The sequence below is a fragment of the Coregonus clupeaformis genome, chromosome 17 (assembly GCF_020615455.1).
Source record: "Coregonus clupeaformis isolate EN_2021a chromosome 17, ASM2061545v1, whole genome shotgun sequence".
In the NCBI taxonomy this organism is placed as follows: Eukaryota; Metazoa; Chordata; class Actinopteri; order Salmoniformes; family Salmonidae; genus Coregonus; species Coregonus clupeaformis.
The window spans coordinates 27327980-27342251 of NC_059208.1; the positions used below are offsets into that span (position 1 = coordinate 27327980).

The window sequence follows — 14272 nt, forward strand, 5'->3', positions numbered from 1 at the left end:
ATCATTACATGTTACTCATCAAACCTCTTCTCCCTCTTCTTCCAACAGCTACCCAAGCAGCCTACTTTTCCCAGCAGCCCCAAGACCAGGTAGTGGTGTCTGGCCAATCAGTGACTCTGCCCTGTGTCATCGTGGGGTACCGGGGAATGGTGCAGTGGACCAAAGACGGCCTGGCGCTGGGCGGAGAGAGAGATCTGCCAGGTACGCATCTGATCTGACGAACATCTCTCTGTGTGTCTCTCTCTCTGTCCCTCCCTGTCTCTCTTTCTCTTTGTCTTTCTCTCACTCACACTCTCACTCCCCTACTTCACTCTCTCCCCCCTGATCAATTCCTGGTCTCATTAGGAAGCCTTGGCTCTCTGTCTGTCTGTCTACTCAAATGAATGGAGGTGGAGAGAAACAAATATACTGCAGACAGCCTCTCTACCACAAACAGACACAGAGCGTTTCATTTGTTGTTTAGCATTTTGAGGCTTTTGTACCAAGGTGGATAATCAATTGGCTGGTGTCACGCACTGACATTTAGCTGTGTTCTGGACTAGTGGGAAGGTGGAGAGGCTCGGGGCTGACCATAGACACTACATCTTGATTGTGTCTGTGATTTAAAGGACAGTCAGTCGCCTCACGCCCCAGCCCTCTGTCTCACGTGTTGCTGCTGCCTTCCCCTAGCCAGTCTCTCGCTGCTCAGCCAACTGAACGGCTCAGTGCTTAACCGGGGGTGGTACAGCACCACCTCCATTTATACCTTAAAGGCCCTTGGCGTTTGTTTGTGGTGTGAGTCTGCTCATTTTGCAGTCTTTTCATTCCGGTTTGGGTTTGTTGTTCTGCTGTTGTTTTCTTGTTTTCTTTCCCATTCTCTGACTCACTGTATTCCCTGTGTTGGCTTAATGCAGGGTGGACACGCTACTCCTTAATGGGCGACCCGCTATCAGGCGAGCACAGCTTGCTGATCGATTCGGCAGAGCTGGCGGATGACGCCGTGTACGAGTGTCAGGCTACGCAGGCCGGGCTGCGCTCCCACCGAGCCAAGCTCACTGTTCTAGGTAAGATACACAGCTGCTGCACACACACACCACACACACACACCCTGATCCGCACAGCAGTCCTCCAGCCAAAACCTGCAGGTTGGCTCTACAGAGGGAGATTGTCAGGCTCCCATCTTCATTATGGTTCAGACAGACTTACACACACACACATTCACTCACACACACACACACACACACACACACACACACACACACACACATGTTTAAAATGCTCAAGGTCTCCATGTATCTTTCTTGGGACTGTTTATGAAATCACCTGCTGTTATCAGCTTTCACAAATAACACCTGGAAAATGTACTTACTGCCGTATATCAGCCCTGTAAATATTTTTCAAAACCAGCAAAACAGTCGACAGACCCAGCAAAAAAAACTGTTTTCCCTTCAGTATCGATAATCAAGACTGTGGAAGTCTAGGATAATGTGATTGCTGCAGTCACAAATGACTTGTGTGGACACTTAAAAGTCAAGTTCTGCACAGTTAGCACATTTTACAGTGAGTCACAATATTTGTCAAGCGTGGGGCAGCTTTTACATTAACGCAATGTGAGTGATCTACATATTCACCAGGCATCCAGAGGTTGGGAGTGGAGGGTGGTGGTGGAGAGAGGAACAGCAGAGGGGGGGCCTCATGGGACTCCCAGACAGTGAAACACTGCTGGCACCTGGTGGCGAATGGGGGAACAGTCCGCAGCACATTCATTAGTCTTTACTGAGCGTCTCTCTGATGATCTGTCAAATACACCCAACAAAGCAGAGAGACAGTTACAGAAGAGACTGGAGCCTCAGCTCTACGCACCAACAACAAGGCTAGGCTACTGTACTGTCTCCCCACCGCCCTGCTTGTTTTTGTCATTTTATGAGCTCGTTTAGCAGCGAGATGAGGGGGAGAAGAAAAGGCAGCGAATGAAAGGCTGATCATGTGAATTCAAACGACCCATGATGAGGAAAACTGCTCTAATTGGCTTGACTCAGCGTTGGGCCATGCTCCGCTGACTATCCACTGTCTCCACTTCTTCTCCGTTCCTACGACCACACGCCGCTCAAAGGAGCACAGTGCAGCGCGGTCAATAGAGATCACACCCACATACACCCACTCAAACCCTGCTTCACAACGCCCGCACTGCACAGCACAGAGTGGAGGTGGGCGAGGATGAACTGTTTGATTGGTTAGCGTGAGCGTGAGCCACCACCGCGGTCACACTGACCTCAGCCTTTGTGGACAGAAAAGGCGATAGATGTTGTTTCCTAATGCCTTGTAGAATGTCCCCACTAAGAGAGGAGCAAATCAGGCAGGGGTCTTGAGGTGTGTGTGTGCGTGAGTGTGGGGAAATCGATGCAGCCAGATGAGACCAAAGCAATCCGGCGCAGTCAAAGGAGTCAACGGCGGGAGAGCAGCCAAGGGAATCGGCATGGAAATTAAAATCACCTAGCACTCGGATTCCATTAGTGTCCGGGCCGCGGTGGCGGAAGGACCTCTGACAATTCAGATACACACACAGAAATTGGTTCAGCGGAGGGAGCAAGAGGGAGAGATAGACCGGGGCGCAGGCCCGCTGCAAATGCCTGATGTTATTGGCTGGGGAGATAGACGCCTTCATCAGCGGTGGCTCTGGTTGACAGCAGCGTGTGCGAAACCATGCAAATAAATGAACAAATAAGCAATTCAGATGAAACATCACTGGGCAACAGTGGGAGTAAAAGAGAGGACTAATGCCAGTCTCAATGTTAAGAAGGAAAATGAAATAGGTTTGAAGCTTTTCTCTTTTTTCCTTCTCAAGGCCAAATGTTGTCGGTTTCCATTCCAGTCTACAAAGTACAAACACACCTCGTGAACAACACGGTGATAAAATGATATTGTTTTCTCTATGTGCAGTGGATGATGCAGGGGATTGATGCAGTGTTAACACATCACATTAATCTCACTAGATGTTCCTCTCATTCAGAAGCCTGGTACTGTAAAAGGGGCTGTTAGTTTTGTGGGTTGTTTCTCTCCTCTAACATGAATCCGTTGTGTTTCCTCCTCCTCTCCCTGTAGTTCCCCCCACAGACCCGGTGGTGGAGGGGGGTCCTATCATACGTGTGAAGGCCCACACGCCCTACAACCTCACCTGCCGTGCCTCGGGGGCCAAGCCTGCTGCCGAGATCACCTGGTACAGAGACGGCGAGGTCATGGACACGGCCATATACTCCAAGGTACAGATAGACTACAGCACAATCAGATAACAGGTGAGGCCAGGGAAGGTTAGAGAGAGCAGGGCCATACCCAACCTCACCAGGATCCACTAACACCCACACAACACCAGCACAGCAGAGCACAGCGGAGCCCAGCGAAGCAGGCTACACCAGCGTACAGCAGCTACTCAAAATGCAGCAACTTTCTCTCAGGGCTGAATACAGAAGCCGACTCTTCCTTTTCCGTTTCTCTGCTTTCTCTGTATTTTCTTTATTCTCTTTTCTATTTCTCTCTCTCTCTTTCTCTCTCAGGACTTGTTCTTTCTCTCCCTACCTCCCTCTCTGCAGTCCCCCTCCCCTTTTCACTCACGCCTGAACCCCTCTCCTCTCTCCCCTACTACCCCTCCCCTCGCACTCTAATGCACCGACACTACAGCATAACTGGAGCATGCCAAAGCTCAGACAGGCATGAGCGTTTGATAGAGTAGAATTTCTGCCGAGGAGAAATCACCCACAACAATGCCGAAACACAATGGGGGGATGCGCCAGAGCATGAACCAGCCGCAGTCGGGAAAGTGTCACATTTGTCATGCTCTCTGACCACGCTAAACTACGCTAAACAACACATTTAAGGAGGCTAGGGCCCACAGTGGAGAAAAGGAGGGGGGAAGGAGGGAAGAGAGAGAGAAAGCAGGAGTAAAGGAAAGAATAGTGGGAGATACTGAGATACAGTTAGCTGAAAGAAAGAAAACAGGTGCTTTTAGAGAGAGGGAAAGCTAGAGTAGGGGAGGGAGAGGTAGAGAGGGGGAGAGGTGGCTTGGGGCAGAGTGAGGGGTGGTGACAGGGAGTGATGCGACTCGATCTAGCGTAAAAATGCTTTTTGTGTGTCTGGCTGAGGAAGTGAACAGCCCGGTCCATTGATTCAGCTGTCTGTTTGTCCGTCCGTCCGTCCAGGGAATGGGCTCTGCTCTTCTCTGCCCTTGCTCTTTCCCAGAGCTGCCTGTGAGACAACCCTCCCCCGGTCCCCCCTCCTCACCGCTACAGCCCAGAAATACAGACACAGCCACCTCTGCCATTGCTGCACACTGTCTGACAGCCCTGTGTGTGTGTGTGTGTGTGTGTGTGTGTGTGTGCGTGCGTGTATGAGTGTTTTTGTGTGTGCTTCAAAAGCGACGGGCGATATCTCCAGAATCTACCCCTTTCCTCACTTAGGCGTATTGATTCCTGCGAGCAATAAATAGATCTCAAAGATGATGACAAACAAGGAGCGCTGACTGGGAGCACTCTCAGAAATGTGGGAACAGCACAATATCCCCAGGCGCATCATAAAATATATGATTTAACCGCCATGCCAATGGACTGGATGGCAGTTTGAATGCCTCACACGTCAGAATGATAGGTCCTGCAGTGTCACACAGACACCCAGAGGGGGAAGACTCAGCAGGGCCTTATATGAAGCTATACCTTTTCTATACCTTACTTCCCTATTTAAACCCCTTTGTCACTTTAGGGACCAACATACATTAATTCATGGATCTAACCCAAGAGGTGAAATAAGGACTCATAACTCCCTCTGCATGTCTCTTGTATATCTTGACCATTGAGATGTACAGTGTCTTATCTCCATGTCTCTGGTCTGTTTCTTCTAGACGCGGATGGAGGACGGGAAGAGGGAGCTGGCTGTCAGTATGCTTCCTGTGGTGCCGGAGGACAAGGACTCTGGCCGTACCTACACCTGCCGCGTCCTCAACCCTGCCGCCCCCGCCGGACTCCAGACCTCCGTCACCATCAACGTCCAGCGTGAGTGTCCTCCGTGGCACTTAGTGTCCCCTACAGTCACTCTGTAGTGTCCTCTTCTCAGTGATGGGGACACACCCTGGGTACAACACTCTGTAGTGTCTTCGTCCAAGTGATGGGGACACACTCGGCTACAACACTCTGTAGTGTCCTCATCCCAGTGATGGGGACACACCTCGGTACAACACTCTGTCAGAGGACGGAGAATACAGAGTCAGATACATTAAAATACCAACTATCACACTTGCATACTACTTAGTATGTACTGATGTATTGTCCATGGACTCTAGTATGCTAGTGTGGATATTGGGACATAGTCCTATAGTTAAACTCAGAGAAGGAAAAAATGTTTATAGTGACAAATATACAGCCAATAACGACTAGGTAGTAGCCTATACACATATATAATATATAATATATGTATTTAAATACTTTAGGCATTAGTTGAAGGCTTTGGTTGAAAAAATACATTTCACTCAGCACCACTTTAGAGTTAATGGAAGAGTGGTTAGTTCTGCATGCCTGCACATGCACTCGCTCACCCTTCAATGATTCATACACTAACCTCTCTGTGACAAACACACACCCCTTCATATAGGTCCTAGCTCAGTGACACATACCTCCAGTGTTCACAGAGCTTCCTTTAGTACTGCTGTCCTGTTCCTTCTCCCTTCACTGACACATATTTAGTCATCATATACTGTCATATACTGTAGGATCGTCCATAGTGATATATATGGCATATATTATGTTCACCTCTCAGTAATGTTGTGTGTTCCCCTCCATCCTGCAGACCCCCCATCAGTGACCCTGTCCGTCCAGCCCCAGACTGTCATGGAGGGAGCCAAGGTTCTGTTCATCTGCTCTGCCTCTGCCAACCCTGAGATCACAGGATACAGGTAAAAAAACAGCACCTCAACCTACACTTTATTGGGTTAATTTCTTTCATAGAGTCAAGTGTGTACTGCATTATTGTGGCACTATTAGCCTTTTAGTTGGGCCAGTTTTGACTTTATCATTATGGCACATGTAACTCAAAATGATCTTGTGACCCAAAGTGACCTGGTAACCCAATATGATCTGGTAAACCAAAGTGATCTTGTAACTCAATGTGATCTGGTAAATTGACCTTGTAACCCAATGTGATCTGGTAAATTGACCTTGTAACCCTATGTGATCTGGTAAATTGACCTTCTAACCCTATGTGATCTGGTAAATTGACCTTCTAACCCTATGTGATCTGGTAAATTGACCTTCTAACCCTATGTGATCTGGTAAATTGACCTTCTAACCCAATGTGATCTGGTAAATTGACCTTCTAACCCAATGTGATCTGGTAAATTGACCTTCTAACCCAATGTGATCTGGTAAATTGACCTTCTAACCCTATGTGATCTGGTAAATTAACCTTCTAACCCAATGTGATCTGGTAAATTGACCTTCTAACCCTATGTGATGTGGTGATCTGGTGGTCCAGGTGGTCCAAGGGAGGAGTCCCCATCTCGGAGGCGAACGGGGACAGCCTGGAGGTGACGGTAGACCACTCGTACTTCACAGACCCTGTCTCCTGTGAGGTGTCCAACTCAGTGGGAAGCACCAACGTCAGCACCCTGGTGGATGTACAATGTGAGTGGAGCACATCACTGTATCATAGTACTAGTAGCCTGTAGTGTGTCTGTGAACACGTTCACCCTCGTCACAAGAGTTATAGTGTCTTTGGAGGATGCTGTGTATTGTGCTTTGACAATGCCTTAGGGCATTGATAAAGTCATATTGAATTGAATGGTGAATACGGGCTGTATTAGTTCTGATGGTGTCCTGGGCTCCTCTACAGTTGGTCCCAGGCTGCTGTCGGACCCCAAGCCCATGAAGGTGGACATTGGGATGGATGCTGCCTTCACCTGCACCTGGACAGGAAACCCTCCCCTCACCCTAGCCTGGACCAAACAGGGCTCCAGCGTGGTAAGACAAGTAGCTCAATCAATACTTATACTGTGTGTGTGTGTGTGTGTGTGTATGTAATGCGAGAAAGCCCTCAGAAGTCAGAGCTAAACCTTCAGAGGCAGTGTGTGTGATGACTGTCAGGTTCACATACTGCTGACAGCAGGGGAGGTGACACTCTGTCATAACAACGTGACCACTAAATCAATCACGTCAACAGCTGAGACACACTAGTTAAGAACCAGCCGACACATTTCACATCCCACTCCGAGAACAGCTTCTCAAACCGCTCCTCAACCCAGACCAAGACTCAACACAAAGAACATCTAGGGAGGAATATGTGAGGTAGCCTACAAATGGCCCAGTTCCATCTTTAGTTTGCATCATCCTGGTTAAAGGTCTCCCACCCCACCCCAGGCAATACTATCAGCGCTAGCTACATCTCCAGGGAGCTTCTCTCCCGGTGTTTAATCAGATTTCAGAGGCAGCTTTTACTAAAAATGCCACCACAAGAGAAAAGAGCTGCAGGACAGCAGGCGATGCTGTAAAAGCCATGCTGTCATCTCCATCTCCCAGAGTGAACCAACGCTCTCAGGAAGAAAATAACACAGGCAGTGCTCTCTAATCCACACACACCACGGCCACCACGCCTCACACAGCTACCAGTAATGGATTAATTGGGTTACTCTATAAGTGTGGTTGAATAAAAAGTGGAGAGTGGGAGTGAAAGGAGGGAGGGAGGGAGGGAGGGAGGGAGAGTAAATGGATTAATCACAGCTTGATGGAATGGTGAGATCAATGCGCTAACGAGTGCGCAAGTGTAGGCGAACTGTAGCAGCCTCTAAAGGCTAAGGCCCACTCACACCATGATAACGTTATGCTCTGCCGGCAACGTTTAATTAGGACAATCTCCACAGCAGTATGGTCACTCCAGAGGAGCCTGGCTGTAGCTGGAGTTAAGTTAGAGCAGCAGTGGCTGGAGTGCTTAATGTCTGTGATTAAAGCCACAGTGTTGTCACCACGATGAAATGAAACTGAAACTGAGTGTAGGAGCTGGAGAGACTGTCCGTTCGGCCACATCCGTGCTGCTGCAACAACTGCCCCAATGAACTGCTGCTAAAGAGTCACTCACTCTCTCTCTCCCCTCCCTCTCCTCTTATCCCTCCTGTCCACCCCTCTCGCTCTCTTTTCCCCTCTCCCTCCCTCCATCCCCTCCTCTCCCTCCCCAGGTGCTCAGCAATGGCAACACCCTGCAGCTGAAGACTGTCACCCAGGAGGATGCTGGGACGTATACCTGCAAGGCCATCGTCCCCCGCATCGGGGTGGCAGAGAGGGACGTCACGCTCACCGTCAACGGTACGTCAAAGTATTATATGAGTCTCAATTGTCTGAAAATGGGGCTAATTTAATGCTACTTTAAACATTAGATTTTTGGTTGACTTTTAGATATAATAATAAAGATGCACGTTAGGTATTATCAATGTAGAATGTTTACCCAAGCATAAGATGAGTCAACCATCTGACAATGCATCTGTGTTTAATGTGCCAATGTCTCAAAATCTCTCTCTCTCTCTCTATCTTCAGGCCCACCTATCATTACAGCGGACGCCACACAGCACGCTGTCAAGCACTCCAAGGGCAAGCTAGAGTGCCTGGTGGGAAACAGCCCCCCGCCTGACAAGATTGTAAGTGAGCCTCTTGTCTTTCCTGTATCAATGTTTTGTGTGTGTGTGCATGTGCTCGCGCACACATGCGTGTGCACATTTAATGCACACTGAATCCCCCACCTACACACACACACACACACACACACACTTCATCCCTTCACCACTCAATGGGGATGAGAGAGAGGGAGAAGGAGAGAGAATAGATAGGTAACTAGACGGGGGGGCCGGAACCTCCTGCAGGCTGCAGTCAAACCGCCCGGCTCAATTAGCGCTGCCTCCATCAGGCTTCGGTGGGCTGACCCCGTCAGGTGACCCTGGGTGCATGGTCAGCTCTGACAGAGGATAATTAGGGTCTGAGGGGGAGTGAGAGGCAGGCACCCCGTAGACCTTACCTAGCAGCAGGAGAGAGGCTTCAGCACCGACAGGAGCATCTTACACAATCTCACAGGTCTAGCAGGGCTTAGAGGCTGACAGGGCTTACCTACAGGGCAAGACGAGGGAGGCAGCTTAGACGTACGGCCCATAGCAATGTCAGGGAGGGTGGTTGGTTAGAGGATACCTGTGATTGATCTAAGCATGGGAAGTAGTGGTTGATCTGAGCTCTGACAGCGCTGCTAGAGGGGATAAGGCTTCTCTATATGTTCATCTCCCATCTCTCTCCCTAGGTGTGGACGTTTGGAGACCTGACACTCTCCTCGGGCTCCTCCGGTCGCTTCTCGGTCCAGACGGTGACCAGCGACCACGGGGTCCTGTCCTCCCTGGTCCTGTCTGAGACCCTAGCCCAGGACTTCCAGCTCCGCTACAACTGCACCGCTTGGAACCGCTTCGGCACAGGCACCGCGCTGGTCACCCTCAAGGAGCAAGGTACGGGTAGGAACTGGACACGTGTCCTTATTATCTATCATCTCACCACATCTCACACAGTCAGCATGACCAATCTCACTAAGACGAGCACTGTGGAGAGAGTGCTGGGAAGAGAGAGAGGGGTTAGATGGGGTCAAAGAAGAACTCCAATTGAGTGCTTATCTTAATTATACTATGTTAATCAATATAATTTAATCAGCAGATGGTGGCCTTAATGAATAAGTTGGGCCCATAACATAGATATCGATCGGGGACTAAAGTCAATTAGATCAGGCCACAGGTGTCCTGGGGCCGAGCCGCCGGCGGTCCCTTAGCTCCCTCTCTCTCTCTCTAAATGTGTGAGAGCCACCCTCTTCAAATGTACTTAAACCACAATTTACACACACACACACACACACACACACACACACACACTGCACACTGGAGTTGGCGGAGGTAAGGAAGGAAGGCCTTTGTTGCAGTAGACACCAAAAATAAGGTCCTCGCCAGCAATTTACATCAAGGCAGCTCAACCGGGGTCTCGGGAGAGTTGCGCCGTATCTCTCCTGGAATCTCTAATTAGATTACTGTCTATTGCTTCATTGCATGTCAGGCCTTGTTACCCTTCTTCCAGAGAGATTAGACACAATAGCCGGGGCTGTGGGGATGCAGGGGGCTCTAAGAGTGTGTGTGTGTGTGTGTGTGTGTGTGTGTGTGTTTCTGAGGGACCATGAGGCTTACTGCAGATGAATTTATATAGGAGCAGGCGTTGGCAAAGATTAGTTGGGGGGAATGACTAGAGTGGAATTAGCAGAGGAGAGGAGAGGAGCAACGCTCTGCAGACTGGATCTGTTCCTGCCTCTTTCACTGTCTCTCTCTGATCAGTAGCAAGATCCTGACACTTATCTATTTCCTCTCCTCCTCTCCCCCTCCCCTCTCTCTCTCTCCTCCTCTCCTCCTCCTCCTCCTCTCTCTCTCTCCTCACAGAGGCCCTACCCATGCTGATCATCATTGGGGCGGCGGTGGGCGGAGGGTGTGTCCTGCTCATCTGTGTCGTCACGCTGGTCTCTCTCTGCTGCAGGCACACCGGGAAAGGTGAGGTCGAAGGTCAGATATGGGCCATACCGGGGTTGGGCTACATTCCATGTCAATTCACCCTATTCAAGGAAATGAATTGACATTCAGTAAATGACTGTTCACTCAATATTTTTCAATCAATGTGGACTATTTTAATTTAACTTCCTGAACTGATTGAAATAGAACTGACCCCAACCCTTAGCGATACATGGTTAGTTTCAACTTCATGAAAGGAGCACAATCAAATCCTTTTCTATAAAGGCAACAGGCATGAAAAGCAGTTTTAGAATTGTTTCTAAATTACATGTTTCTATTGAATCCTCACAGGTAAAAAGTGCACACGTCTCTCAAAGAGTGACATCAGAGTTCAGATTGTGCACAGCGACCACAATGCTACCCGTGGCAACGATGATGAGGAGGATGTCAAGGAGCCCATGGTAAATGCCTCCGTTCAATCACTTTCAGTACGTTTTCAAATACCTATTTCATCTTTATAGAACAGATATCTATAATGTACATCACTGTGATAATGTGATAACATACAGTACAGTCATTTTGTCTTGCTCATGTTCGTCTGAGTCTAAGATGTTCCACCTTTGTAATTGTAGGGCCTGTTGTTTCCCCCTCAGGCCCCCAACAGCAGTGAGTCTCCTGGGACGTCCCGGACGGAACACAGTGACCTGCTGGAGGAAGACGAGGACGAGCGGTCCGACATCAAGGTAAAAACCGTAAGGAGAAACACTCACTTATACAATGATTCATGCATGGGAAATATTGCAAGCATTTGTTGCATGGGCTGTTTTGCTGGGTGTTTTGAAAAAGTCTGAAATCTCTATAGACATGCTGTATCTTTAAAAGCGGTTGAACAACTTAAAACCCTGTTGTTATTTCCTCTCCCCTCAGGACCCCACTAACGGTTACTACAACGTGCACGCTCACGAGGACCGGGTTATCCGCAGTGGTTTCTCAGATTACGTGCCCAACCCCCGTCCTGTCTACACGCCATCCCAGCTGCCCTCCCCCAGTCCGCTGTACGGCCAGCACACAGTGGTGGCAGCCACACAGCCCCGCATCTACGACTTCTCCCACCGCTACGCCACCACCACAGGGGCCCGCTCCACCTACGAGCAGCAGCAGGCAGCAGCCCAGCAGGCAGCAGCATCCCAGCCCGGAGCCATCTACCCCACCGACCCCGTCTACAGCAGCTCTGCCTACCTGCCCACCGCCGCCACATACGGCCGGGCCTTCACCAGCTATGTCAAGCCCGCCTCCTACGAGAAGGTGGACGCCTACGATCAATCGGACCAGGCCAGCAAGGTGTCTAGCTCCTCCCGTTTCTCCTATGCATCATCGCAGGTCTCCTCCCAGCAGTCCGACTACGGACGGCCATCACAACGCATGCAGACTCACGTCTGATTGGACAGCGGAACAGGGGGTGGAGCGCAGAGGGAGAAGGGGGAAGCATTGGTCATCTCTATAGGAGGTGTGGCCAGACTAACATGAGGAGAGAGGACTGGTTGGTTGGTCCTTCTCCTGGACACATTTTGGAAGGAGATTTAGTTGACAGGGATTGCCTTCCTAATTTGTTATTCAGTTGTCATTTGGGGATTGAATGGTCCCAATGGAGTTCCAATGGAGTCAATGATTGTGATGTGCCACTCACATTCCCCATCAATAAACAATCCACTACAGTGTCTGGTACTTGACTATCAGAGCTGAGCCTGCTATTCTGTTATGGCACTGGTTTTGTTTTACCAGTGAGGGGATGGGAGGAAGGCAAACTGGAAATCACCAGACAGGAACATCTCATGACTTTGGGTGGCCTAAACTAACTGGATTCTGGAGCCTAGCTAACATTTCTCAAAAGGAACAGAATGCTCAGACAAATAGAACTTATAACAGACTATGAACGAAAAAGAAAAATACAGACGTCTTCATTAAAAAATAAAAAATATCAACACATTGTGGTCATTTGGTGTTTGTCGGCATGCGAAAGGAATTCTAAGCACATTAGTGTCTCTATCCATTAAAAGAAGCCTGAGCTCCACAATGGCAGTCATAAACCACTCTGCAAAACAATAACTTTGGCTTGTGTGGGTTACTGGGGAGTGAAAGCAGAGGGAGGTATGGAGAGAATGTGTATCCTAGCCTTCACCTAATGGAGAGACAGCCTATGTGTTATCATTCTACCCTGGTGGACATGAAAAGGAAATGGAAAAACCCAAAGATGGTGAGCTACAGTACATATCAGTGTATTGAAAGAGCTAGGGATAGAGATGAATTCCTCTGGGTACTGTATTACTTCTGTTTGCCAGATTGCTAAATGGAGACTATTTCCAGAACAATCAGAGAATGTGGTTTGTAAAATGGTGGCAATCTTGAACTTGAATAAGCTCGAGGTACTGTCTCAACGTGAACAGGCTAAGATGGGTTCTACTTGTGAAACTGTCCCTCTTCAGACACCATCCACACTCCAGTCTTTACAACACAATTAAGTAGCTTCAATATGTTTACAAAAACACAGTACTACCCTAAAATACTGACTAGATCAACTGTACAAATGGGTGAAGAAGCCCCATTCTTTCTCTGTTGCATGCAGATGATGTGTCTAGTGAAACTCTTCAGCATTTCTTTTCCATGTCCATTATGCTTGTTTGAGAGATTGCTTACTGCACCTGGCTCAGTTGCATTCCGATTCCGGACACTACTGGAACCCTGTACTGCCATTTTGTGTCGAGAGCCGCGCGACCGGTCAGTCGGCACAATTGGAGAACGTCACTAAGTGAACCAACTGATTTTAAAAAAGATCATCGCTCGTCTTTATTTTTATATTTTATATAAGCCTTAATGTACAGCTTGTAAGCTGCTTTACTGTAAAGTACCTTTATATTATATATACATATGTCTATATCTTGATTGATTTTATTTGGGTCCACAATTCTTCTCTTTCTTCCCGTTGTTCATCAATCACTGAATGCAGAAAGATTAACTATGCTTTTTGGGAACATAACCAATTGCCATTTGTTGGTTTGGTTCATATTGTTTGTTTTTTAATAATGTATTAAGGATTTTATTTGCTAAAAATGAGCTATTGTTGCTTGTAACTTTGTACACATATTTATATTTAAATAAAACCATTTCAGATAAAGACCAGCGTGGTTTGAGTACTGTACTGTAAGTTGGCACGGTGAGGAGATGCAATGAGTGTGCTGTGTGTGTCATGGGGGAACAGGTACAAACAAAGCTGCTTATGTACCGAAGTTGATGAATACATAAATTAGCAGCGCTGTCTATGTTGATTCTCCTATTCCCGTGGTGGAGCGTAGCTTTTAATGAAGACAGATGAGATTGTAGATCCACCACTGTCAGTGTATCCACCTCCCTACACCCACACGCCAGGCTCCCCTGGTAACAGGATATTGCTGTGACAAAGCTAGGTATAATGTGACAATATCAGCTTGTCTTGTCACCTCGGTCTCTTGTTCCATCTCGTCTCCAGGTAGACATGCTAGTCACGGCAGGGAGGAGATGAGAGCTATGAGAGCTCCGCATTCATTACAGGCTGCCATGTAAAGGGACATGGCCCCACAATAGACTCAGATAATACTTACTATACAATAGCCATTATAGAGACACGAGTCAGTCAATGACAAATGGAGGTAATTGACATGCAGAAGATTCAGATAAAGTATGTTTATTGTGTATCTTTTAAATAAAAATGAGGCATAC

The 14272-nt window shown here is 48.2% G+C and overlaps 1 protein-coding gene across 10 annotated transcripts in view; it reads left to right on the forward strand.

Moving 5' to 3' along the window:
• Nucleotides 1–13691, forward strand: part of kirrel3l (kirre like nephrin family adhesion molecule 3, like) — a 39899-nt gene extending 26208 nt beyond the window's left edge. Inside the window, exons 2-15 of one of the 10 annotated variants that reach the window (XM_041870836.1) lie at nucleotides 49–201; nucleotides 894–1043; nucleotides 3082–3239; nucleotides 4868–5018; nucleotides 5809–5914; nucleotides 6484–6641; nucleotides 6850–6977; nucleotides 8186–8312; nucleotides 8541–8641; nucleotides 9289–9493; nucleotides 10454–10573; nucleotides 10871–11007; nucleotides 11152–11271; nucleotides 11447–13691. In XM_041870836.1, coding sequence (XP_041726770.1) covers nucleotides 49–201; nucleotides 894–1043; nucleotides 3082–3239; nucleotides 4868–5018; nucleotides 5809–5914; nucleotides 6484–6641; nucleotides 6850–6977; nucleotides 8186–8312; nucleotides 8541–8641; nucleotides 9289–9493; nucleotides 10454–10573; nucleotides 10871–11007; nucleotides 11152–11271; nucleotides 11447–11959 — 2327 coding nt within the window. In that variant the 3' untranslated portion in view covers nucleotides 11960–13691. The remainder of the gene's footprint in view (nucleotides 1–48; nucleotides 202–893; nucleotides 1044–3081; nucleotides 3240–4867; nucleotides 5019–5808; nucleotides 5915–6483; nucleotides 6642–6849; nucleotides 6978–8185; nucleotides 8313–8540; nucleotides 8642–9288; nucleotides 9494–10453; nucleotides 10574–10870; nucleotides 11008–11151; nucleotides 11272–11446) is intronic. The other 9 variants (XM_041870839.2, XM_041870843.2, XM_041870844.2 and 6 more) reach the window with 9 other exon arrangements.
• The last annotated feature ends 581 nt before the right edge of the window (nucleotides 13692–14272 follow it).